Raw genomic sequence first — 25,694 nt, forward strand, 5'->3', positions numbered from 1 at the left:
TTAAAAATCCACACCCCACCCCACAAAACGAATGACCCCCTTCTGTATGGAAATGAGTTTTAAAAGATCCCAGGATGTGAGACTCAGCCTGGGTATTTTCCTGCTCCTTTGCCATAAATAGTTTCTGTAATCGTCGGAGATAGGACGAGAAAATTCATCCTCTCCTCTAGTAAACCAGGGACCGGGCGAGTTACCGCTGGTTTGTGGAGAAGAGACTCTAAGGATCCTGACACCTGGGAAGAGGTTCTGTTCCAATATGTTCCAGTTCTTTGTGTACACACGTAAACTAAAAGCAAATATCTTGAAGGCAGCCAACAATGAAAACCTTACAGCACAGGATGTATTTCTCAAGGCTTGCGTTCAAAGATAATAAATCTAATATACAATAACTGATTTCTCATGTTTTATGAAATCCTTTCATTTCAGCGCTGTACATTTGAAACCAAATTTAAGGCACAGCGTATTTTCTCCCAATAGTGTTAACGTGCTTGGGAAGTCGCTAGATGGTTGCCAGATGAAAATGATCTTGAGAAGTTTCTAAATCCACTAACATGCAGGTCAGGAAGCAACAGTTAGAACTGGACATGGAACAGACTGGTTTCAAATAGGAAAAGGAGTACGTCAAGGCTGTATATTGTCACCCTGCTTATTTAACTTATATGCAGAGTACATCATGAGAAACGCTGGACTGGAAGAAACACAAGCTGGAATCAGGATTGCCGGGAGAAATATCAGTCACCTCAGATATGCAGATGACACCACCCTTATGGCAGAAAGTGAAGAGGAACTAAAAAGCCTCTTGATGAAAGTGAAAGAGGAGAGTGAAAAAGTTGGCTTAAAGCTCAACATTCAGAAAACAAAGATCATGGCATCTGGTCCCATCACTTCATGGGAAATAGATGGGGAAACAGTAGAAACAGTGTCAGACTTTTTTGGGAGGGGGGGCCTCCAAAATCACTGCAGATGGTGACTGCAGCCATGAAATTAAAAGACGCTTACTCCTTGGAAGAAAAGTTATGACCAACCTAGATAGTATATTCAAAAGCAGAGACGTTACTTTGCCGACTAAGGTCCGTCTAGTCAAGGCTATGGTTTTTCCAGTAGTTGTGGTTAGCATATTCAAAAGCAGAGACATTACTTTGCCGAATAAGGTCCATCTAGTCAAGGCTATGGATTTTCCAGTAGTCGTGTTTGGATGTGAGAGTTGGACTGTGAAGAAGGCTGAGCGCCGAAGAATTGATGCATTTGAACTGTGGTGTTGGAGAAGACTCTTGAGAGTCCCTTGGACTGCAAGGAGATCCAGCCAGTCCATTCTGAAGGAGATCAACCCTGGGATTTCTTTGGAAGGAATGATGCTAAAGCTGAAATTCCAGTCCTTTGGCCACCTCATGCAAAGAGTTGGCTCATTGGAAAAGACTTTGATGTTGGGAGGGATTTGGGGCAGGAGGAGAAGGGGATGACAGAGGATGAGATGGCTGGATGGCATCGCTGACTCGATGGACATGAGTCTGAGTGAACTCCGGGAGATGGTGATGGACACAGAGGCCTGGCATGCTGCGATTCATGGGGTCACTGAGTTGGACACGACTGAGCGACTGAACTGAACTGAACATAATTATAGAAGATGGTTTTGTTCTGCTGTTTAAGACCTCTTCAATTTACTCAAGTCGGGAGGTTTCCTAATTCTGAACAGGTTTGAGAATTTTTTACAGCTAAGAAATTATGATGTGTCATTTATTGACTTGTGTAATACTTTCGTTCTAGTCAACCCACTAGAGGAACAAACTCTTTAAGCGGAAGGAAAGGTTAAACACATTTTAACAGAGTAAAGTCTCCAGGGAAACCTTCGGTACAAAGTGTCCTTTTTAACATCACTCATGGATTTATTTTTTGGTCAGGAGGGTTTATTTGTTTCTCTTTCTAGTTAAAGCTTAATTCTCAATTAAATGAAATCCTTAACCTTAGCTAATGGAAAGGAGGAGAAAAGATAAAGGGGCAAGATAGAAACAATTTCTCTGTGAGGCCAGTGCATCAGGGATACACTTTAAATGCTGACAATCAGTTTCTTAAAGAATGCCAACCTGTTCTCAGCACCAAACTGTTAGATTAAATGGGCTGGGGGAAGAGATTCAGATCTTTTGTAAATAATGGTCACAAAGAGCTTCATTTTGTAATGAGTGTTCTCCACATTTTCTTTACTTTCCAAGCTCCAATTTACTTCAGTTCAGTTCAGTTCAGTTGCTCAGTCGTGTCGACTCTTTGCGACCCCATGAATCGCAGCACGCCAGGCCTCCCTGTCCATCCCCATCTCCCGGAGTTCACTCAGACTCACTTCCATCGAGCGGGTGATGCCATCCAGCCATCTCATCCTCTGTCGTCCTCTTTTCCTCCTGCCCCCAATCCCTTCCAGCATCAGAGTCTTTTCCAGTGAGTCAACTCTTTGCATGAGGTGGCCAAAGAACTGGAGTTTCCGCTTTAGCATCATTGCTTCTGCTACTGCTAAGTTGCTTCAGTCATGTCTGACTCTGTGCGGCCCCATAGACGCCCACCAGGCTTCCCCGTCCCTAGGACTCTCCAGGCAAGAACACTGGAGTGGGTTGCCATTTCCTTCTCCAATGCATGAAAGTGAAATATGAAAGTGAAGACGCTCAGTCGTGTTCGACTCTTAGTAACCCCATGGACTGCAGCCTACCAGGCTCCTCCGTCCATGGGATTTTCCAGGCAAGAGTACTGGAGTGGGGTGCCATTGCCTTCTCCTTAGCATTATTCGGCAACCCTAAATCAGTGTTTCTCGATCTGGGTGTCTGAAAGTTCTCACTGGTGTGTCCAGACAGACCTGATTTCCTTCCCTGCCTCTCCCTCCCGACTGCATATATTTAACTGAATTAGAACCCAGCCACAGGCAATCTGTTTGTAGTCTTGCCGGCTCAACTGATTTTTATGGTGGAGAATTCCATAGAATTATCTACCTGTCTTCATTATTTTCTGTCAAGGATCTACTCTTGATAAGTGGCCACAAACATTTAGAAACTTGCATTTAGTAGTGGGTTTAAAAGGTTAGAAAACATAAACTGATTCTAAGAGTCACATCGCCATAGTAAGCAGTTGGTAAGAGCTTCACTCTCCCACTAATATTAAGCAAGTTTGTTTGAATTATGACATTGCACAAATTAAAGGTGCCAGTCTTTTATCAGTACCTCAGTACCATTACCATGCAATTATGGTTTTATAAAACATCACTAGTTCCTCATTTTAAATTAATGTAAGCTGATTAATTAATCAGAAGACCCTGCCCCCAAGAAGAATGATTTCATAATTTAATTTTTATTACCCCTCCTTCCAAGCAACAAGAGCCCATTCTCTATGCAGTATTTACTTCTAAGTGAGTTTTTTCAAATTGAAAAGTAGTAAGTTGTTTTAGACAACAATTACTCTGAAATATTTTGCATTTAATTCATTTTTGTTGGACTTTTTACTTGTGTATGATAAGAATAGATTGTTCTCACTTTGCTAATAGTTTTTTGTTGTTGTTGTTATTATTTCATCAGAGTAAAATTGACATTTTTGAATCTACTGATCATTTTATTTTGAATACTTGTCTGCTTAACTATCATTAAGGACAGTCAGGTATTATATAACATAGAATGATCTGATTGTTTTTTCTAGCAAAAATATAAAATATTTATTTTTGGCTGTAGGGATCTTCATTGCTGCACCTGCTTTTCTCTGGTTGTGGCAAGTGGGGACTGCTCTCTTGTGGCATGTGGGCTTAGTTGCTTCGCAGCATGGCGAATCTTCCTGGATCAGGAATCGAAACTGTGTCTCCTGCATTGGCAGGCAGATTCTTTACCACTGAACCACCAGGGAAACCGCTAGCAAACTCATTTTTTATTTCTAAGAGGAAAGTTGATCGAATTTACTACTCTGTGTTCTCAAACAATACTGAATGTACAAAATAAAAAGCAAAATTACAGTCTCTACTCTTGTTTTCATTATCCTCCTCAGAAACAACCATATTTTATTTGTTTTATTTTTATTTCTTTTGATTGATTTAGTTATGTTGATGCACTTATCATAATCTAGAATGTTGAATCCTCGATGACTAGAAACTTTTACCTGATCCATCTAATAAATTGCCTTCAAGTTTATGTTTCAATATGTATGTAATGAAAGCAACGTTATTGGAAAGTACCAAATAGTGATTTCCAAATATGAATTTTTTATCCTTAAAGAGTCTTATCCTTAAAGGTGACCATATATTTGTCTGTTAAAGTAAAGCACAAAAGATGCTCATTAGTTTTACTTATTTTCTTTTCTAGTTGCAGTTACTGAATATGTTTCCTCTGACTGTGGAAAACAAGCATGTGGCCCACTTGTTGCTCAGTACTGGTACCTGTCCAAGATGTATCTTCAGATTCTGTGGTGTGGATTTTCATGCACCATACAAACTTCCCTACAAGGTATTTTCTTTCTTTCTAAAGTTAAGAAAGGGTCTCTATTTTTAAAGTCAGTAGCTGTGTATTTGAGAGCAAGTATCTTCATTAAAAAACTGTAATGAAATAATTACTGATAATGATAATTTTATAATTTCCATTACTATGTAAATGTAAGTTCCTTCTTAAGTGATTATGTGTAGCATTTAATGTAGTAGGAGCTTTGTGGAACAATTCCCTGGTACATTTAATGTTTGCATAGACCTTTCCTAAAGACTATCTAGATAGAATATCACAAAATAGTGTTTCTCACCAGATTTTAGTAAAATATAACAGAAGTGGGTGAAAGCATTATGAGTTTGGTTGCCTTTTTTTCTTTTCCTGTTTACCACTTGCATTTACAAATAGGGGTACTTGTAACTTTCTAGAAGTAAATGCTTATCATCTATCATCACTTGCTGCTATTCATAACAAAAAAGTAATATACTGAGGTCTTTGATATTTATGGTAATATAAGAGAGCTTTGACATTTTATAGAATATTTCATATAAGATATATAACATTTTGTGAAATATATTTTACTCCAATAGTGATGTTCATTTAAGAGGCAGATAGTAATTATCTATGTATATAAATATGTACTTATATAAGCAGTACAAATTCACACACACGCATGCCTGCACGCTCAGTTTCCTGTAATTAAAAAAAAAATTTCCCAGGGACTTCCCTGGCTGTCTAGTGGTTAAGAATCTGTGCTTCCATTTCAGGGGGCATGGGTTCAATCCCTGGTTGGGGAACTGAGATCCCACATGCTGCACATGGCACAGACAGAAAAAAAATTTCCCAGGAGTTAGCAGCAGCAGTCATTCCTTCTATGTATTAATCGTTTCTATTATCTTGGAAATTAGAAATTATGTCCAGTATTCATATACAGTTTTATATGTCAAGTGCTCATATAATCCTCATAATAACCTATCAGGTAAGTACATACTATGGTTGTCTCTATTTTCAGATGACGAAACTGAAACACAGAGAGGTTAAACAACCTGCCCAAAGTTACACAGCTATTAAGTGAGCAAGCTAGGATATGAACTGTCTGTCTGAATCCAAAGCCTAGAATTTGGAGCTAGAAGACATGGATTTGAACCCCAGTTCCACCACTTTCCAGCTTCAGTTTTCTCCTCTGTAAATGGGATTGATGATAACATCCACCTCACAGGATTTTAAGGGACAATATCTAATAACGTATGTGAAAACACTTTGAAAACTGAAAATGGTACATATGCTATGATAACTAATAAATATATCTATCATTTATATGCATAATTACAAAGTAGTAAGATTGAGTTTATGTAACTCTCTTCAATTATTTTCAGATACATTGTTTTATACATATGTTGTAAGTTTTGTATAGAGACTTAGTGTTACCAACTAATATATCATTTTATGTAAATAAACATGAAAATATCTGAGGACTTTATTGGGTAAATATACTTATATTTTGGTATTTTCTAATCATGTCATATATGTGCACATACATATTAATATATCTGTACAATGTTCATTGACATTATAGATCTTAGGTAATAATAAACATATTTGTGTGGGCCATAATATACCTGTATGTGTATATATGTATGAGTACATATTTCTCTGTTAAAGATGTAATAGGAAAACTAATGTCTTAATAAAATGAATTAAATTTGTTTGAGTGAAAGATTTTTCCCTTTGGAGTCAGTAAATTATAATGTGAGTGAATTTCAAAGGGATATTTATTCAGCAACTGAATAATATCTGCCTAATTTAGACAAAACAGAAGAAAAGTCCTCAGAATATTTAGATGAGTGGAATGTCTGAAATATGAGAATGTTTGAAACCAGTGCCACAATTTACATTCTGATACTAAGAATGACAGAAATTAGGGAAACCAGAATGTAGTAAAGAGCTTTTTTCAATAATTGCCTGTTAGTGGTATGTAATTATGATGTCAAATTTCAGCATTGCCAGCATCTGTTTACCTTTGTGTAGTTGATTGCCTTGAAATTATTTTTACTTAGTAGACTTTTAATCTAATTTTTTAGATTTCATATTAAACATTGTGCATATGAGATTTTCATGGTTGTGAGATTTTAAATAACCTAACATGAATGGAAATTCAGTTTGCATTTCTACCTGTTAATAATTAGAATTGAAGTTTTTTGTTTTGTTTGTTTGTGTTGCTGAAATTAGCAAGTGAATGATCATTCATCAATCAAAACAGAACTACAAATCAAATTAGTAAATTTGTTAATGGAGCTTTTCCATCTCAGATTTAAGAATTTAGTTCCACTGATGTATGAAACCCTTTTGAAAAAATATTCACACACATATTATAGGAACTAGGTAAATCTCGTCTAAATTCTCCTGAAAGCCAGTGCTGGTTAATAAAACAAACTGTTGCTCCAGAATTGATGTAAATCAGCATTGTATAAGTCTATGAGATATCATAATTTTCATTCCTGTTAAGGATATTGTCAAAGAGTCATTATATTTTCTTTTAAATTAACTTTTCAGGAGTTGCTCAGTGAACTACAAAAATTTCTGAAAGCTGAAGAAGATGAATTAGTTTCTGAAATTCCAAACCCACCTCCTAAGAAAATTCGACTCCAGGAACCAGAAGATCAGATTGATGGGATGGACAGTCTGAGTCAAAATGGAGAGGGAAAGCTCTCAGTGACTGAAGATGGAAGCAGTTCTTCCAAGAACTCGAATTTAAATGTATGCAATGTATGCCTAGGAATTCTTCAAGATTTCTGTGAAAAAGAGTTCATTAAAAAGGTACACTGGTTTTTTTAATCAATGTGTAATATATAAAGATTTTCTATTCTAAGGCCTGTATCCAAAGGAAGAATGCCATTCATTTTAACTCATTTCACACAAATGGATCATTGGAATATTTTCTTAATTTTTTTAAAAAATGAAGTCTACTATTCTCAAATTACCTTTTTTATCAACATGTCTGAAAAAAATCAATGAAGTATCTATTCATGTATTTCTGTTATGAGTGCTGTTTAATTGAACAAAATATGGCAGTTTCCCTTTTGCTGTTTAACATAGCTAAGGAGTTAGAGAAACAGTTCTTTTTGAGACTTCTCCATGTCTAGAAAAGATGAGTATTACAGCTTTGTGAAAGGTACATGATTGAAGGTGAGATTGCTTTTTGTTGCCAGGTGTTAAGAGTGCCTATTTGGCTTTATTTTGTTTAAAATACTTTCTGAATTATCAGGTGACTTAATAGAAAAGTATTTTGACATTCGATAGATTGTTCTGCAGGTGAGTCCTGGCTCTTTTGGTGCCTGTGATATCAAATATTTGATTTCAGGGTGTTTCTGAGAGTTTCCTACTCAAAGATAAAAGTTTAGAAGTTTTGCAGTGCTGTCTCTTGGACCAAAAATTTAAGTTATGAAGATTCTTATAAAATTTTCAGCAATTCTTAGAAATCTGTATAACACTTTTTTTATGAAATAAAAAATACTTTCTATGTAATACTTTTTTAGGTGTGCCAAAAGGTTGAGGCCTCTGGGTTTGAATTCACCAACTTGGTATTGTCAGTCTCCTTCCCACCGCAGCTATCTGTAAGAGAGGTAAGGTCATTTACATTCATAAAACAATATGTGAAGTATGCAATAGAATTCCTAAAAAATAGGGAAGTATAAATATTCCTTACCATCTTATGTTTTCACAATTTGTGTATTTATTGAATGACTGAAAGCATTATATTATTATAAATGTTTAATAATGTTGAGTGAATGAATGAAAAAAGGAATTATTGGTTCAAGTTAGTCTATCCCTCACAGGATTGCCATCTTTTTTAAAGGTCCTTATTCAGTAGCGACATTCATTGAGCATTAGCTCTGTGTGAGACATGGTGGTCAAAGAGATTTAACCAGGACTTCAGAGATCTTTGGGGCTTCTCTCTCAGTTGGTAAAGAATCTGCCTGCAATGCAGGACAACCCAGTTCAATTCCTGGGTTGGGAAGATCCTCTGGATAAGGGATAGGTTACCCACTCCAGTATTCTTAAGCTTCTCTTGTGGCTCAGCTGGTAAAGAATCTGCCTGAAAAGTGGGAGACCTGGGTTTGATCCCTGGGTTAGAAAGATCCCCCGAAGAAGGGCAAGGCTACCCAGTATTCTGGCCTGGAGAATTCCATGGACTGTATAGTCCATGGGGTCACAAAGAGTCTGACATGACTGAGTGACTTTCATTACTACTACTACTACTCAGAGATCTTTGGGGCCAAATGTATGTGTTTTATAATGGTCCTAGGCTAAGGTCATTTTAATTTTGATGAGCCTTCTCTTCCAAAGTAAAATATAAAAAGGTGACACCTCTTTTAGTCAATGGAAAAATGGAGAGAAAGTACTTTATTTTAACTTTTTTCTTTAGTAAGTGAAAAAAATAATAGCAGGCATTATCGTAACATTCCTGTGTGTAGAAACTGATGTGAAAACAAAGCTATCTTTCCTAAAACTGTTAAATGTAGCTAGAGAGAATGACCTCTGTAATCTTAACTTATAACGAGCTGTAAACACAACCATTTGTATGTATGAAGTATCTTTTCCCCAAGAATCCCAAAACTTCACCTTTCGTCTGTACCATCACTTTCTTTGGGTGAGTATGTTTATTAGCCATACTTCAACAACTTAAGACTTATTGAAGCTGAATAAATGATAGAGAAGAGGTGGGGTGTGAAGAAGAGGAGAGTGATTTTCAGTAGTATCTCTGCTGATGACAAGATAACAGAGCAAATGGAAGAGTAAAGGGGATGCTGATGTGATACCAAGGTTCATGAACACTTAAAGTGATTTTCTAGTCAGTCATCAATGCATTTCTCACTGATAGGTCCAATTCTGGTAGAGAAAAACAGACTTTGAAAAGCTAACTGATTCACAAAAAGTTTCAGTATTTGAGTAACAGAGATAAGAAAAGAAATGTATTTTCTAAGTGTGGTTATATATCTTGCTACCAACCTCTTCATCTGAATGTTTATGTTTTTACATTAAAATTTGTAGTGTCCGTTTTTACCAAATATGTGATTTTTTAACACTCTTAACTTAATATTTGTTGAATACTTATGAAGTATTTATATTCCATATTAGAAATAGAAGATGCTTCTTTAAATAAAAAGTAGAATTATTCTTCATAAACTCTTCTTGCTTTTTATAATTGATTTTTAATCATTAAACTCTTAGCAGAAATATATAACTAATCCAATTATTGGGGAATTAATACATTAATACATTTAATGTATTAATACATTTCCACAGTTTAGTGTATAAAGTTTTTCCTTTGTATTAATGAGTAATATATTTTTACCCATATTTTCTTAAGAATGATAACTATTCACAAGTTTGCAGTATACTGTTTTTGCAACCCAGATATTTTCAGCAAATCATGTTTATGGTTCACTTTGTCATTTTCTTTTATTATTCTGTTTTGATACTTACTTTTATTGCTATCTCTTATTATTTCTTTGGACTTGAGTTATGTTTTATTAGCCAAGTGGGATATAAATTGCTTTTCAAACTAGTTAACTTATTTGTTACTCGACCCAGTTTAAACAAACTATACATCTTCAGAATATTCTCGTATTTTAAACATAAATTTTGTGCATCTCTATTGCCGTGTTTCTTCTATGTTGTCAGCTTAGATCTTATAAAACTTGGAACTTATTTGTCTATATCTAAAATTAACTATTAACCTATGTGCTATTCACTGATGCTGGTTATCTCATAATTCATGTTGGAATATACAATTGAGTCAGTTGAAATCATTCACCTTTTTCCTACTTCTAAAGAAGAAAATTATGATCACAGATAAATTGATTTGAAAGCAAATTATTTTTCATTAGCCTGGTAGTATTTATTATATTTTACAGAAGAACCTAGGAAAGGGATGAGCTTAAATAAAGAATTTTTTTTAATTAAAAATCAAACTGTTAAATTTATATTCACTCTTCCATATTTCTGGCCCTACCAGTTCCTTTCTGGCTAAGCTATAGTTTTAGCTTATCATCATTATAAAAGCGCTAATTTAAAAGCTCTGGAAGAAAAACTTGCATTTAGTATAATCACCATCATGTTCACTGAGTTTGGGAGAATATGGAGGGAGGGATGGAGTACAGTTCCTGTACATGTTTTCCTAGGAACTAGCTGGACTAGTTGGTCTGGTCAGGACAGTTACAGACTAGCATTGCTAAAGAGTGGAAAAACAAGTGATGAACTGACAAAAACACCTGTTAGACATCAAGTAAAACATGATAATGGAATAAATGGAGACCGTATCCAGGGATTCACAGAAGATAACAATATGGAAGCTAGTTGGATATAATATTTAGATGCTCCAAAGCCTTCATCAGATCAGATCAGATCAGATCAGTCGCTCAGTCACGTCCTACTCTTTGCAACCCCATGAATTGCAGCACGCCAGGCCTCCCTGTCCATCACCAACTCCTGGAGTTCACTTCATAACAGCATACAAAATTTGGATGATAAAGTTAGTTATAAGAGAAAGTAATAAATATCTCTTAGCTATCATGGTGACTTTCTGAAATTGGCCTTACCACTTGAATGTAACTATGGAAGGATTTTTTTTTTTTTTGCAAGATTCAGATTTGTTTAAAGGAGAGATGTAATATTGCAATGTGGCAAGAAATTATGTACATGCATTGAGATCTGAGATCCTGCAAGTGGAAGGATGCTGAACACCCAGAGAAGCATAAAAAGAGAAACAGCATCAATGACAGGAGTGGAACTGTGTTGTATGTCCCTTGGTCAAGGGCAGAAGTGATGAGTTGCACACATGAAGAGAGTCATGAAAGTATGCAGTACTATGAGGGACTTTTGGTGTTAAGGCACTTGGTGGAAATCACAATTTAAAGCACATTGTCTTGACAACTTTTGAATTGGAACAGTTTACTTTCTTAAAGTAGTTGTTCTCAAACTTTGATGTGCATAGGAATCAGTTTCCTAGGCCCCATCCCCAGGGATTCTGATACAGTAGGTGAGTGGGACGCATGAATTTGCATTTCTAACAAGCTCCTGGGCAATGTTGGTGCTGCTATAAAGACCACATGTTAGGAACCACTGCTCTAAAGGATAATGGGGGAACTAATCTACTCCTAAGTGAAAAAACCTTTTAAAATTTGTATTCCTGATAGGATGGGAGAAGTAGGCGTAATTAGAATATATACTAGACTTTTGATATGTAGACTTCAAACAGTTAAGAAGAAAAGGCAGTCAAAGAAAAACTGGCATAGGAATCTGGGCTGGAAAATAAAAGGATTGGGAAATTAAGAGAAAGTGCAATTCAGATTTTAGTTAAAGCCAGGTTATCCGTGTGAGTTCCCTGGCAGTCCAGGTATGAAGATTTGTGCTTTCATTACCATGGCCTGGGTTCAGTTCCTGGTTGGGGAACTAAGATTCTGCAAGCCATGCTGCTGCTGCTGCTAAGTCGCTTCAGTCGTGTCCAACTCTGTGCGACCCCATAGACGGCAGCCTGCCAGACTCCCCCATCCCTGGGATTCTCCAGGCAAGAATATTGGAGTGGGTTGCCATTTCCTTCTCCAATGCATGAAAGTGAAAAGTGAAAGTGAAGTCGCTCAGTCATGTCTGACTCCTAGCGACCCCATGGACTGCAGCCCACCAGGCTCCTCTGTCCATGGGATTTTCCAGGCAAAAGTACTGAATGGGGTGCCATTGCCTTCTCCGTGCAAGCCATGAGGCATGACCAAAAAATAAAGCAAATTACCCCAACCAATAAAATAATGTTTAGGGAGAAAAATACATCCTGATGAAGAAAAAATGGAGGCTATCTTCTCTCACTTTCTGTGTGTGTGTGTGTATAAACATTTGTATTTATATATTTGTTTGACTTTTTTATTTGATAAGTTTCAGAAGTAATAAGACTAACCTAATGAATCGTATGTGTGTATTATCCAACTCCAACAGTTAATTTGTTTTTATTTTACCAGCCTGAGATCAATTTTTAAAAAATATAGAAAAGGTGAAGTCAAATTAAGGCAAATGTAGAAGGAGGCTTAGATCTATAATAATAGCAAATGGAAAAATGAGCACAAACTTGCAAGAATTGCTAAGGAAGACTCAGGGTACTTAAAGTTATATTTAGATCAACAAAGTGATGGAAAGGGGAATAGATCTGCTTTTTGATACTGAAGGTATACTGCTGATGCATGATATAAAGAAAGCAGAACCCTGAAGATCCTATTTTGTTTGTTAAGGAAAGTGAAAGTGAAGTCGCTTAGTCATGTCTGACTCTCTGCAACCCCATGGACTGTAGTCTGCCAGGCTCCTCCATCCATGGAATTTTCCAGGCAAGGATACCGGAGTGGGTTGTCATTTCCTTCTCCAGGGAAAATGACTTGCAAATGAAAAGGGTCGAATGGTCACTGCTAAGAGAATGAAAGCTCCACATGGTCAGTTCAGTTCAATTGCTCGGTTGTGTCTGGCACCCCATGGACTGCAACACGCCAGGCTTCCCTGTCCATCATCAACTTCCAGAGCTTGCGTTTGAGAATGTCCATCAAGTTGGTGATGCCATCAAAGCATCTCATCCTCTGTCATCCATTCTCCTGCCTTCAGTCTTTACCAGCATCAAGGTCTTTTCCAGTGAATCAGTTCTTCACATCAGGAGGCCAAAGTATTGGAGTTTCAGCTTCAGTATCAGTTCTTCCAATGAATATTCAGGACTGATTTCCTTTAGGATTGACTGATTTGATCTCCTTGCAGTCCAAGGGACTCTCAAGAGTCTTCTCCAAAACCTCAGTTCAAAGCATCAATTCTTCAGTGCTCAACTTTCTTTATAGGCCAACTCTCACTCCATACATGACTACTGGAAAAACCATAGCTTTAACCAGATGGACCTTTGTTGGCAAAGTAATATCTCTGCTTTTTAATATGCTGTCTAGGTTGGTCATAGCTTTTCTTCCAAGGATAAGTGTCTCTTTATTTCATGGGTGCAGTCACCATCTGCAATAATGTTGGAGCCCAAGAAAATAAAGTCTCCCACTGTTTCCATCGATTCCCCATCTATTTGCCATGAAGTGATGGGACTGGATGCCATGATCTTAGTTTTTTGAATGTTGAGTTTTAAGCCAGCCTTTTCACTCTTTTCTTTCACTTTCATCAAGAGGCTCTTTAGTTCTTCTTCACTTTCTGCCATAAGGGTGGTGTCATCTGCATATCTGAGGTTATTGATATTTCTCCCAGCAATCTTGGTTCTGACCTGTGCTTCATCAAGCCCAACATTTCACATGACTCAACCTGCATATAAGTTAAATAAGCAGCGTGACAATATACAGCCTTGATGTACTCCTTTCCCAATTTGGAACCAGTCCATTGTTCCAAGTCCAGTTCTAACTGTTGCTTCTTGACCTGCATACAGATTTCTCAGGAGGCAGATAAGGTGGTCTGGTATTCCCATCTCTTGAGGAACTTTCCCCAGTTTGTGTGATCCACACAGTCAAAGGCTTTGACATCATAGTCAATAAAGCAGAAATAGATGTTTTTCTGGAACTCTCTTGCTTTTTCAATGATCCAGTGGATGTTGGCAATTTTATCTCTGGTTCCTCTGCCTTTTCTAAATCCAGTTTGAACATCTGGAAGTTCTCAGTTCATGTACTATTGAAGCCTAAGTTGGAGAATTTTGAGCAATACTTTGCCAGTGTGTGAGATGAGTACAGTTGTGCAGTACTCTGAACATTCTTTGGCATTGCCTTTCCTAGGGATTGGAATGAAAACTGACCTTTTCCAGTCCTGTGGCCACTGCCGAGTTTTCCAAATTTGCTGGCATATTCAGTGCAGCACTTTCACAGCATCATCTTTTAGGATTTGAAATAGCTCAACTGGAATTCCATCACCTCCACTAGCTTTGTTCATAGTGATGCTTTCTAAGGTCCATTTGACTTTTCATTCCAGGATGTCTGGCTATAGGTGAGTGATCACACCATTGTGGTTATTTGGGTCATGAAGATCTTTTTTGTATAGTTCTTCTGTGTATTCTTGCCATCTCTTCTTAATATCTTCTGCTTCAGTTAGGTTCATACCATTTCTGTCCTTTATTGTGCCCATCTTTGCATGAAATATTCCCTTGGTGTCTTTAATTTTGTTAAAGAGATCTCTAGTCTTTCCCATTCTGTTGTTTTCTTCTATTTCTTTGCATTGATTACTGAGGAAGTCTTTCTTATCTCTCCTTGCTATTCTTTGGAACTCTGCATTCAGATGGGTATACCTTTCCTTTTCTCCTTTGCCTTTCACTTCTCTTCTTTTCACAGCTATTTGTAAGGCCTCCTCAGACAACCATTTTTGCCTTTTTCTTTTTCTTGGGGATGATCTTGATCATTGCCTCCTGTACAATGTCACAAATCTCCGTCCATAGTTCTTCAGGCACTCTATCAGGTCTAATCCCTTAAATCTATTTGTAACTTCCACTGTATAATCATAAGGGATTTGATTTAGGTCATACCTGAATGGTCTTGTGGTTTTTCCCTACTTTCTTCAATTTAAGTGTGAATTTTGCAATAAGGAGTACATGATCTGAGCCACAGCCAGCTCCTGGTCTTGTTTTTGCTGACTGTATAGAGCTTCTCCATCTTTGGCTGCAAAGAATATAATCAGTCTGATTTTGGTATTGACCATCTGGTAATGTCCATCTATAGAGTTGTCTCTTGTGTTGCTGGAAGAGAGTGTTGCTATGACCAGTGTGTTCCCTTGGCAAACTCTGTTAGACTTTGCCTTACTTCATTTTGTACTCCAAGGCCAAACTTGCCTGTTACTCCAAGTGTTTCTTGACTTCCTGCTTTTGCATTCCAGCCCCCCATGATGGATGTTAGTTCTAGAAGGTCTTGTAGGTCATCATAGAACTATTCAACTTGAGCTCTTTGGCATTACTGGTTGGGGCATAGACTTGAATTACTGTGATATTGAATGGTTTACCTTGGAAACAAACAGAGATCATTCTGTCATTTTTGAGATTGCACCAAAGTACTGCATTTCAGACTCTCGTTGACTATGATGGCTGCTTCATTTCTTCTAAGGGATTCTTGCCCACAATAGTAGATATAATGGTCATCTGAATTAAATTCACCCATTCCAGTCCATCTTAGTTCAGTGATTTCTAAAATGTCAACATTCACTCTTGCCATTTCCTGTTTGATCACTTCTAATTTGCTTTCCTTCATGGACCTAACATTCCAGGTTCCTATGCAATATTGTGTTTTATAGTATTGGATTTTATTTCCATCACCAGTCACATCTATAGCTGGGCATTGTTTTCACTTTGGCTCTGCCTCTTCATCCTTTCTGGAGTTATTTCTCCACTCTTCTACAGTAGCATATTGGACACCTAGCGTTCATCTTTCAGTGTCTTATCTTTTTGCCTCTTCATACTGTTTTTGGGGTTCTCAAGGCAAGAATACTGAAATGGTTTGCCATTCCCTTCTCCAGTGGACCACATTTTGTCAGACCTCTCTACCGTGACATCTGTCTTGGTTGGCCCTATAGGACATGTCTCATAGTTTCATTGAGTTGGACAAGGCTGTGGTCCATGTGATCAGTTTGATTAGTTTCTCTCTTCCCTTTGATAGATAAGGATAAGAGATTTATGGAAGCTTCCTCATGGGAGAGACTGACTGTGGGGGAAACTGAGGGCTCAGTAAATCTTAATCCAATTTTCTGTTGATGGGTGGGGCTGTGTTCCCTCCCTGTTAATTTGGCCCAGGCCAAACTATGGTCACTGTGAGGATTGTAATGGCGGCCTCCTTCAAAAGGACTTGTGCATGCACTGCTGTTTTCAGTTCCCCTGACCCCTCAGTAGGCCACTGTCGACCCACACCTCTGCCAGAGACTCCTGGACACTCACAGGCAAGTCTGGCTCAGTCTCTTGTGGGGACTCTGCTCGTTTCTCCTGGCTCCTGGTGTGCACAGAGTTTTGTTTGTGCCCTCCAAGAGTCTGTTTCCCCAGTCCCCAGTCCAGATTGTTAAGCATTTCCAAATGGGTTCAGGTGTTCAGATCTGGATGAATTACATTCCAGAATAGATTGAGAAGAAACTTGCAGCCTCTATGACCATTGAGAGGTTTCAAAAGCAGATTTTCCAAATGTCTGGAGACAGATGAGGGCAGTTGTAACTTTCCAAAGCTAAGGAAAGTTGGTTTTGTTACCTACCAACTGGTGACCTTGAATCTAAAAGCCCGGCAAGATTCTAGATCAGAAACTAAAGAGTAAATTGTGGACAGTGAGGATAAGGAAAACTTAGTTGAACAAATTCACTAAAGTCAAGTCACGTCTGTATTATTTCTTGCATTTGCAGTCTAGTGGGACTGGTTTGTCTGTGCGTGCTCAGTTGTGTCCAACTCTTTGCAACCCCGTGGGCTGTAGCCTGCCAGGCTCCTCTGTCCATGGGATTTCCCAGACAAGAATATTGGAGTGGGTTGCCATTTCCTTCTCCAGGGGATCTTCCCGAACCAGGACTGGTAGAACAGGGGAATGCAGTAGCACCTATATGACTGGGACTAGGCATTTGATCAGGTTTCTTTCCCATGGTAACTTCCTAAAAAGTGGCAGGAAATGTGACCAGGATGTGAAAACAGTTGGGTGGATTTTGGTCATACCCAGAAGGAGCTGATTAATGACTGGTATCAGACTGGATGTTTTTCCAAAGGTGCTCTGCAAATCAACCACTTGAAACTCACTTTAGGAAAGATGTCAAAAACATGGTAGGCCTTGTCTCAGACCTCCTAAATCATGATCTCTAGAGAGGGGTCAGAGAAGCCCCTCCACAAGTTAGGTACATATTAGAATTCAAGAATCACCAAACTTCAGGGACATTTCTGGTGTGCTATAAGACTCTTTTCATACCTTGTCCTGTTCATGATTTCTATCATTGGTGATGGAACATGTGATGATGAGGAACCCTTACTGTAGTTGTGCATGACAGAGACTTAAGAGTATAACAGACAGGTTAACTGTTAGAATTGAGGTCCAAAAAGATCTCAAGAATAGGGAAAATCTAACAAGATAAAATTTAATAGAATTAAACATATGTTTTTATACTTGTGTTTAGAAAAACAACTGCCAAGTAAAGGATGAGGCAGGAGTAGCTTCAGAGCTCTGTTTATAGCAAGGCTTAGGGGTTTTAGTTAGTAGCCCAATGTGAATTATGGATGTGATTAGATAAACTCTTTGGATTTCACTCCAGATATTAGAAGTATAGCAAGGAGAAATAAGAAGGACTTCTTAAATGAAAAATGGAAAGAAACAGAGGAAAACAACACAATGGGAAAGATTAGAGATTTCTTTAAAAAAATTAGAGCTGTCAAGGGAAGATTTCATACAAGGATGGGCATGATAAAGGACAGAAAACGGTAAGGACCTAACAGAAGCAGAAGGGATTAAGAAAAGGTAGCAAGAATACACAAAAGACCTCTACAAAAAGAGGTCTTAATGACCCAGATAATTGTGATGGTGTGGTCACTTACCTAGAGCCAGACATCCTGGATTGTGAAGTGTGCCTTAAGAAGCATTACTACTAACAAATCTACAGAATTCCAGTTGAGCTATTTCAAATCCGAAAAGGTGATTCTGTTAAAGTGCTGTACACAATATGTCAGCAAATTTGGAAAACCCAGCAGTGGCCACAGGACTGGAAAAGGTCAGTTTTCATTCTAATTGTAAAGAAGGGCAGTGCCAAAGAATGTTCAAACTACGGCACAATTGGGCTCATTTCACATGCTATCAATGTTATGCTGAAATTCCTTCAAGCCAGACTTCAACAGTACGTGAACTGAGAACTTCCAGATGTACAGCTGATTTAGAAAAGGTAGAGGAACCAAGATCAAATTGCCAACATTCACTGAATCATGGAGAAAGGGAGTTCCAGAAAAACATCTGCTTCTCCTTCATTGGCTATGCTAAAGCCTTTGACTGTGTGGATCACAACAAACTGTGGGAAATTCTTAAAGAGAAGGGAATACCAGACCATCTTACCTGTCTCCTGAGCAATCTATATGTGGATCAAGAAGCAAAAGAACCGGATATGTAACAACTGACTTCTTCCAAATTGGGAAAGGAGTATGGCAAGGCTGTATATTGTCATGTTAACTTATATGCAGAGTACATCATGTGAGATGCTGGACTGGATGAATCATAAGCAGGAATCAAGATTGCCAGGAAAAATAGCAACAACCTCAGATATGCAGATGATACCACTCTAATGGTAGAAAGTGAAGAGGAAACTAAAGAGCCTCTTAATGAAAGGGAAAGCGGAGAGTGAAAAAGCTGGGTTGAAACTCAGCATTCAAAAAACTAAGATCATGGCATCTGGTCCCATCACTTCATGGCAAGTAGAAAGGGGAAAAAGTGGAAACAGTGACAGACTATTTTCTTGGGCTCCAAAATCACTGCAAATGGTGACTGCAGCCATAAAATTAAAAGATGCTTGCTCCTTGGAAGGAAAGCTATGACATACCTCGAAAGTATATTAAAAAGCAGAGTCATTACTTTGCCAACGAAGGACAGTATGGTCAAAGCTGTGGTTTTTTTCCAGTAATGGATATGAGAGTTGAACCCTAAAGAAGACTGAGTGCTGAAGAACCGATGCTTTTGAATTGTAGTGTTGGAGAAGACTCTTGAGAGTCCCTTGGACTGCAAGGCGAACAAACCAGTCAATCCTAGAGGAAATCAGTCCTGAATATTCACTGGAAAGACTTGCTAAAGCTGAAGTTCTAATACTTTGGTCACCTGATTAGAAGAGCTGACTCACTGGAAAAGACCTTGATGCTGGGGAAGACTGAGGGAAAAAGGAGGAGGGGGTGGCAGAGGATGACATGGTTAGATAGCATCATTGACTCAATGTATGTGAATTTGAGCAAACTCTGGGAGATAGTGGAGAACAGAGGAGCCTGGCAGTCTACAGTCCGTGGGGTCGCAAAGAGTTGGACATGACTTAGTGACTGAACAACAACAATTTGCAAAGGTTAAAATGACAGTCCTTTTTTCACTCAGTGCTGGTCATTCTGGAGTCCCACATTCAGATAGAATGTTCTACTTTATGAGGAACAAATACAGATGGGAATGCATTTTGTAGTAGTCCATGTACTAATCCCCCGAACTAGTGAATATGTATCCATACCTTAAAAGAAGGGACTTGGCAGATGTCATTAAAATTAAGGATGCAGAGATAACAGCCACTTCTGCTGCCGCTGCTAAGTCGCTTCAGTCGTGTCTGACTCTGTACAACCCCACAGATGGCAGCCCAACAGGCTCCCCCATCCCTGGGATTCTCCAGACAAGAATACTGGAGTGGGTTGCCATTTCCTTCTCCAATGCATGAAAGTGAAAAGTGAAAGTGAAAGTGAAGTTGCTCGGTCGTGTCTGACTCCTAGCGACCCCATGGACTGCAGCCTACCAGGCTCCTCTGTCCATGGGATTTTCCAGGCAAGAGTACTGGAGTGGGGTGCCATTGCCTTCTCTGAGAGATAACAGAGATTATCCGTAATTATGGGCTTCCCTTGTGGCTCAGCTGGTAAAGAATCTGCCTGCAATGTGGGAGACCTGGGTTCGATCCCTGGGTTGGGAAGATCCCCTGGAGAAGGGAAAGGCTACCCACTCCAGTGTTCTGGCTTGGAGAATTCTTGGATCAACTCTTGAATCGCAAAGAGTCGGACACGACTCAATGTGCTCCTTCAGTTGTGTCTAACTCCTTGCCACCCTTTGGACTATAGCCCGCCAGGCTCCTCTGCCCATGGTATTATCCAGGCAAGAATGCTGGAATGGGTTGCCATTTCCTCCTCCGGAGGATATAACCCAGGGATCGAACCACAGTCTCTCCTGTATTGGCAAACAGATTCTTTACTGCTGAGCCATCCAGGAATTTTCTAGTTGGGCTCAACCTAATCATGTGAGTCCTTAAAAGTACCCTTCCTGGCTGACATGGTGGTAAAAGGAAAAGGTGATTGTGGAAGAATGGTCAGAGAGATGCACTGTTGCTCCCTTTAAAGATAGTGAGAGGGAGTCATGAGCCAAAGAAAATGAGTGGTTTCTACAAGCTAGAAAAGGCAAGAAAACAGGTCCTCCTAGCCTCCAGAAAAGAATGTGGTCCTGTTGATACAGTGAGACCAGTGTCAGGCTTCTGACCTAAAGAATACTAATATACTAAATGTATGTTTTAAATCACGAAATTTGCAGGAATTTGTTATAATAGCAGCAGTGGAAACAAACACACATTTAGATGAGTGTATTTGGAATGGTGGAGACATCTGACCCCTAGTCGCAGGAGCTGCTGCCAAAGGAACTTGCGTTACTTAGTTTGGAGAATAGACGATTCAGGGGGATGAATTTGCTCTGCTTAAATATTTGAGGGATTTTCTCCTGGAGAGATAGAGTAATTTTCAGCCCTAAGTGGAATTATCCTGTTTTCAGGTACAGTGAGTTTTCTGTCACCAGAATGTGTAAACCAACGCTGGGCAACTACTTGGCAGAGATGTGCACCATATAGTTGGTTAGACTAGAGACTTTGCTCAGCCTTTTTAAACTATAAGATCCTGTATAGTTTTTAGAAAAATATAGTGTTACCTTATGTTAGTGATTGATTCCTCTAAACATCTCCATCACATTTAATTATTGCCATAATAAAATTACAATAGAATGAATAACCTAGACTTATGCTAATATTAGATTAAACTTGAATTGTAGGAAAAGAGCATTCCAATTAAGTCCTTTTAAAAGTAAACAGTTAAAAAAAAAAAGTTAAGTGCTTTAATATAAAAGTCCTGTTTAGGTTTACCTTTCCCAGTCCAGTCCAGTAGGGGGCAATATGGTACTATCATTTTGGCATAGTGGCCCCACCAGAGGAGCTGCATGTGGAAACAGTTGTTTGCTATTGACTTTGCTTTGTTTTTCATTTTTATTGGTGTAGAGTTGATTTACAATATTGTGTTAGTTGCTGCTGTGCAGCCAAGTGAGTCAGTTATACATATACATATATCCACTCTTTTTTAGATGCTTTTCTCACATAGGTCATTACAGAGTATTAAGTAGAGTTCCCTGTGCTATGCTATACAGTAGGTCCTTATTACTGTTGACTTTGCATGGATTTAGTGTCCCTTAAATGTTACTTTGGTTTTATGAAACAGCTACTTCTCTATATGCAACTTGATATAGTTTGGATTTTATTTGTCAACTCAAAACCTTTTCCCTTCCCTTTCATTTGTTATACTTTGTAATAGCCCCAGGCTTTGCACTAAGTACTATAAATTATACATAACCCCGGGAAATTAGCCAAAATTAAAAGCAGTACAAAATTGTTTTGTTTTTTTTTTCCTTAAATTCTGACAAATGGGTATGCAAAAGACTTTGAATTTTAAACCTGTGGGTTCTTAACCGGTTTGTAATGTTACCTCATTAAGAATCTAAAGAAAGTAATGACTTCCTTGTCCTAAAAATGCACATATTCAAAAATTTGGGTGTATTTATCAGTTCAGTTCACTTCAGTCACTCAGTTGTGTCCGACTCTTTGCAATCCCCATGAATCTCAGCACTCCAGGCCTCCCTGTCCATCACCAACTCCCAGAGTTCACTCAAACTCACGTCCATCAAGTCGGTGATGACATCCAGCTATCTCATCCTCTGTCGTCCCCTTCTCCTCCTGCCCCAACCCCTCCCAGCATCAGAGTCTTTTCCAATGAGTCAACTCTTTGCATGAGGTGGCCAAAGTATTGGAGTTTCAGCTTTAGCATCAGTCCTTCCAATGAATACCCAGGACTGATCTCCTTTAGGATGGACTGGTTGGATCTCCTTGCAGTCCAAGGGACTCTCAAGAGTCTTCTTCAACACCACAGTTCAAAAGCATCAATTCTTCGGCACTCAGCTTTCTTCACAGTCCAACTCTCACATCCATACATGACCACTGGAAAAACCATAGCCTTGACTAGACTGACCTTTGTTGGCAAAGTAATGTCTCTGCTTTTGAATAAGCTATCTAGGTTGCTCATAACTTTTCTTCCAAGGAGTAAGCGTCTTTTAATTTCATGGCTGCAATCACCATCTGCAGTGATTTTGGAGACCCCAAAAATAAAGTCTGACACTGTTTCCACTTTTTCCATCTATTTGCCATGAAGTGCTGGGACCAGATGCCATGATCTTCGTTTTCTGAATGTTGAGCTTTAATCTTCTTAAACTCCCAATCATTAACCTAGGATCTTTCTTAACTGGACACTCCAGTAATTTTACCCTCTATAATTGACTCATGTGCTTATTTTGTCTAAAGGGCAGTGCCTTTTCTAATTATGTTTAGCTCATAGAACAGAATTTGATGATATCTCTTTGACTTCGAGTACAGAGAGATACAGTTTCAAGTTCATGTTGTATATACAGGCCTAAGCTGGCTCTCTCCATTCATCAACCCAACTCTCATTTAACATGCGTATTTTCTACTTTTTGTTCATTTTTCATGACTTCTCAATTTTTATTTGTATGACAAACATCCTGCCTAAATCAGTTCTTGTTCTTTCTTACCCACCATTTAGTATAACACCAATTTAAGGTTCACTTCAATCGACAAATTTTCTAGGTTTACTAAGGAGTTTCCAGAATCTGTAGCTTTATTTTTTGGTTGGAATAGTTAGGTAGCATGTGCTGCGATCTCTATATGATCCATTTATCCATGCAATGCATTTTTACAAGGTTGCTGATTGAGGCATTGAAAAACATGCAAAATTATAGCAATCACTGTCTCTGCCTCTTAAAGATTTTTCAGTACTCTTTATGGATGGGTTGGGGGGAAATAACCTTGCTAATGTTTTGCATACATAGGCTGCAGCATTTTAAACCATTCAGAGGACAGGCATCAACTGAAACCCATCTTCCTTATAAAAGGTAACCCCAATAGCATGCCTCTGTGAGCACATCAGTATATGAACGTCTGGTCAGGCCACCACCCCAGGTGTAAATGCATTAAAATCTCTAGTGGAGAATCTCTAATGGAGAGCCAGCAGTTCCCCACTTTTCAATCTGAAAATTTAACAGATCCCCAGTGTCTGTGAATTGGAAAGAGGATATGTTTGGGTGATTGGGATTACCTCACTAGTCATCTCATCTCATGTGAAGAGGGAAAAACCAAAGCTTGTCCAATGTGTCACATTTATTGGAATTTGGATGTGTCTCCCTGATTCATGCTCTTTTTTTGTTTTAAATCTGTGTTGTCTCTCCATCTTTTATATTTAGGTGTGTTTTATTTACTTAACTACCTTGGCTTTATGGGCATTGCCTTTTCCTAACTACTGCCCTTGTTAAATCATACACTCGAAAAAGGTCAGGGGACACAAGAATGATACAGTCCAGGCAGAGGTGTTGCACTGGGGGCCTTGGGACTGGACATGGGAGCAAGTTTAGGATTCTGTTACTCGATCTACAAGTGGGACGTGTGTTCCCAGGGAGAAAGGATGAGTGACATGTGGTTAGTCAAGGTTTGTACAGAACCCAAGTTCTGGTTAGGGTGAGCAGTCAGGAGTCTAGCTGTCAGGGAGTCAGAGTAAGTATTGAATGGTTTAATAACTCCCAGTTGGAGGATAAGGTGCAGGGAGGCCAACAAATAAAGCAAAAGCCCTTTCCTAAGGTCACTGAGGCTTGCAGCAAGGAGGAACAAATCACATTCCTGCGAATGAGATGGCATGGTGCAATAGAACTAGGATCAAGACTAATTCTAAAAGCCACCACAAAAATAGAATGCATGTTGGGTTCAGGAATGCTATTGGCAGAGTATTCAGATGTATGTTTAAATACTTGAAGATGCATATGGTTACTTCCAAGCTTTGCTTTTTTCTCGGCCTGACCCAGCTAAGCACTGGTAGAGGAGGCAATGGGAAAGAAAAGGTTGCTGTGGCCAATCCACCAGTGTGGGTGGTTGAGAGGGAGCAGAGGGTGTTAAGAGCATTAGGCAGCCTTGAAATTTTGAAATTTATTGTTCTAATTTGTATGGTCTTATTCTCATGAACTGTCATATTTTTGCATCTTTAAATTTTATAGTGAGAAATGGTTATATAAAAGAATTAAATAGGAATACAAGATATAAAGCGCATCTTTTTTCTATTTCCCCATCGAATGCTGTTGCTACTTAGCACATTGCTACTTACCAACTATTTCCTTGTCAAACGTTTTCTTTTCACTCAGTTTTAGGACTGTGTGGCTGAGTGGACTAAATTTCAGAAAAAAGGGAACTTCTAAATTAGACTCTGCCTTTTTCAGATTGGAGTTTCTCTTGTTACATAGAGAAGTCATCTCAGTTACCCTTTCTGCTGAGATCAGCTCCGTTGTTTTAGACTTAGTACTTCCCAGCTATTAAATTATTATTCCTGAGAAATCACTCATAATAATTTATATGTATAATATAAATGTATATATGTATATAAAGTGATCATTTATTTGTGAAACAGCCACACCACAATGTGTGCTGATGTTTTAGGAGCAGCAAGATATCACCCCTTTCCTGGGAACACAGGGAGCAGTAGCTGCCACCATTTAGTATTTGTAGGATGGCGTGCTGCCTGTGCTGTCTCATTTAATTGTAACAGCCCCGTGAAGTAGGTGAGGTTATTATCTCTATTTTATAGATGATGAAACTGAAACTCAAAGGTACACTGCTAATAAATAACAGAGCTAGGATTTAATACTCATGGATCCAGCTCCAAAGTATATGCTTTTGATTATTGCCATGCCTGGTGGTGGAAATGGTAAAGAATCCACCTGCTGATGCAGGAAACTCGAGAGACTCTGGTTTGATCCCTGGGTCAGGAAGATCTGCTGGAGAAGGAAATGGCAACCCATTTCAGTATTTCTTGCCTGGAAAATTCCATAGACAGAGGAGCCTGGTGAGCTACAGTCCATGGGATTGCAAAGAGCTGGACACGACTGAGCATGCATAATCCATGCCCTACTTACTGCCTATAATGTGATTTGGTCAGCTAGATATCAGAAGTAGGTTATTGTATATCTATGTTTACAGGAGAGACCTCGTTTAGGTTTTGATCTTCACACTCAAAAGGGCCATTATCTTCAAACTTAATGAAAAGATTCTTGATTAAACAATATATATAAAATTTAACAAGCATGATGATAAACCAACAGTTTATTTGGTGATTCTCTAAGACTACCACTTTGAAAGTAAAATTAACATTATATTTTTTAGCACTTCCTCACCATGATTGTATTC

The 25,694-nt window shown here is 38.6% G+C and overlaps 1 protein-coding gene across 6 annotated transcripts in view; it reads left to right on the plus strand.

Annotated features, from left to right (window-relative positions):
* PUS10 (pseudouridine synthase 10) overlaps window positions 1-25,694 on the plus strand; it is a 79,238-nt gene that overhangs the window by 581 nt on the left and 52,963 nt on the right. For 3 of the 6 annotated variants that reach the window (XM_069583230.1, XM_069583229.1, XM_069583232.1), the window contains exons 2-5: window positions 4,320-4,460; window positions 5,446-5,678; window positions 6,987-7,250; window positions 7,970-8,056. In XM_069583230.1, the coding sequence (XP_069439331.1) occupies window positions 7,107-7,250; window positions 7,970-8,056 (231 nt within the window). In that variant the 5' untranslated portion in view covers window positions 4,320-4,460; window positions 5,446-5,678; window positions 6,987-7,106. The remainder of the gene's footprint in view (window positions 1-4,319; window positions 4,461-5,445; window positions 5,679-6,986; window positions 7,251-7,969; window positions 8,057-25,694) is intronic. The other 3 variants (XM_069583227.1, XM_069583233.1, XM_069583228.1) reach the window with 1 other exon arrangement.

The sequence above is a fragment of the Ovis canadensis genome, chromosome 3, assembly GCF_042477335.2.
Source record: "Ovis canadensis isolate MfBH-ARS-UI-01 breed Bighorn chromosome 3, ARS-UI_OviCan_v2, whole genome shotgun sequence".
In the NCBI taxonomy this organism is placed as follows: domain Eukaryota; kingdom Metazoa; phylum Chordata; class Mammalia; order Artiodactyla; family Bovidae; genus Ovis; species Ovis canadensis.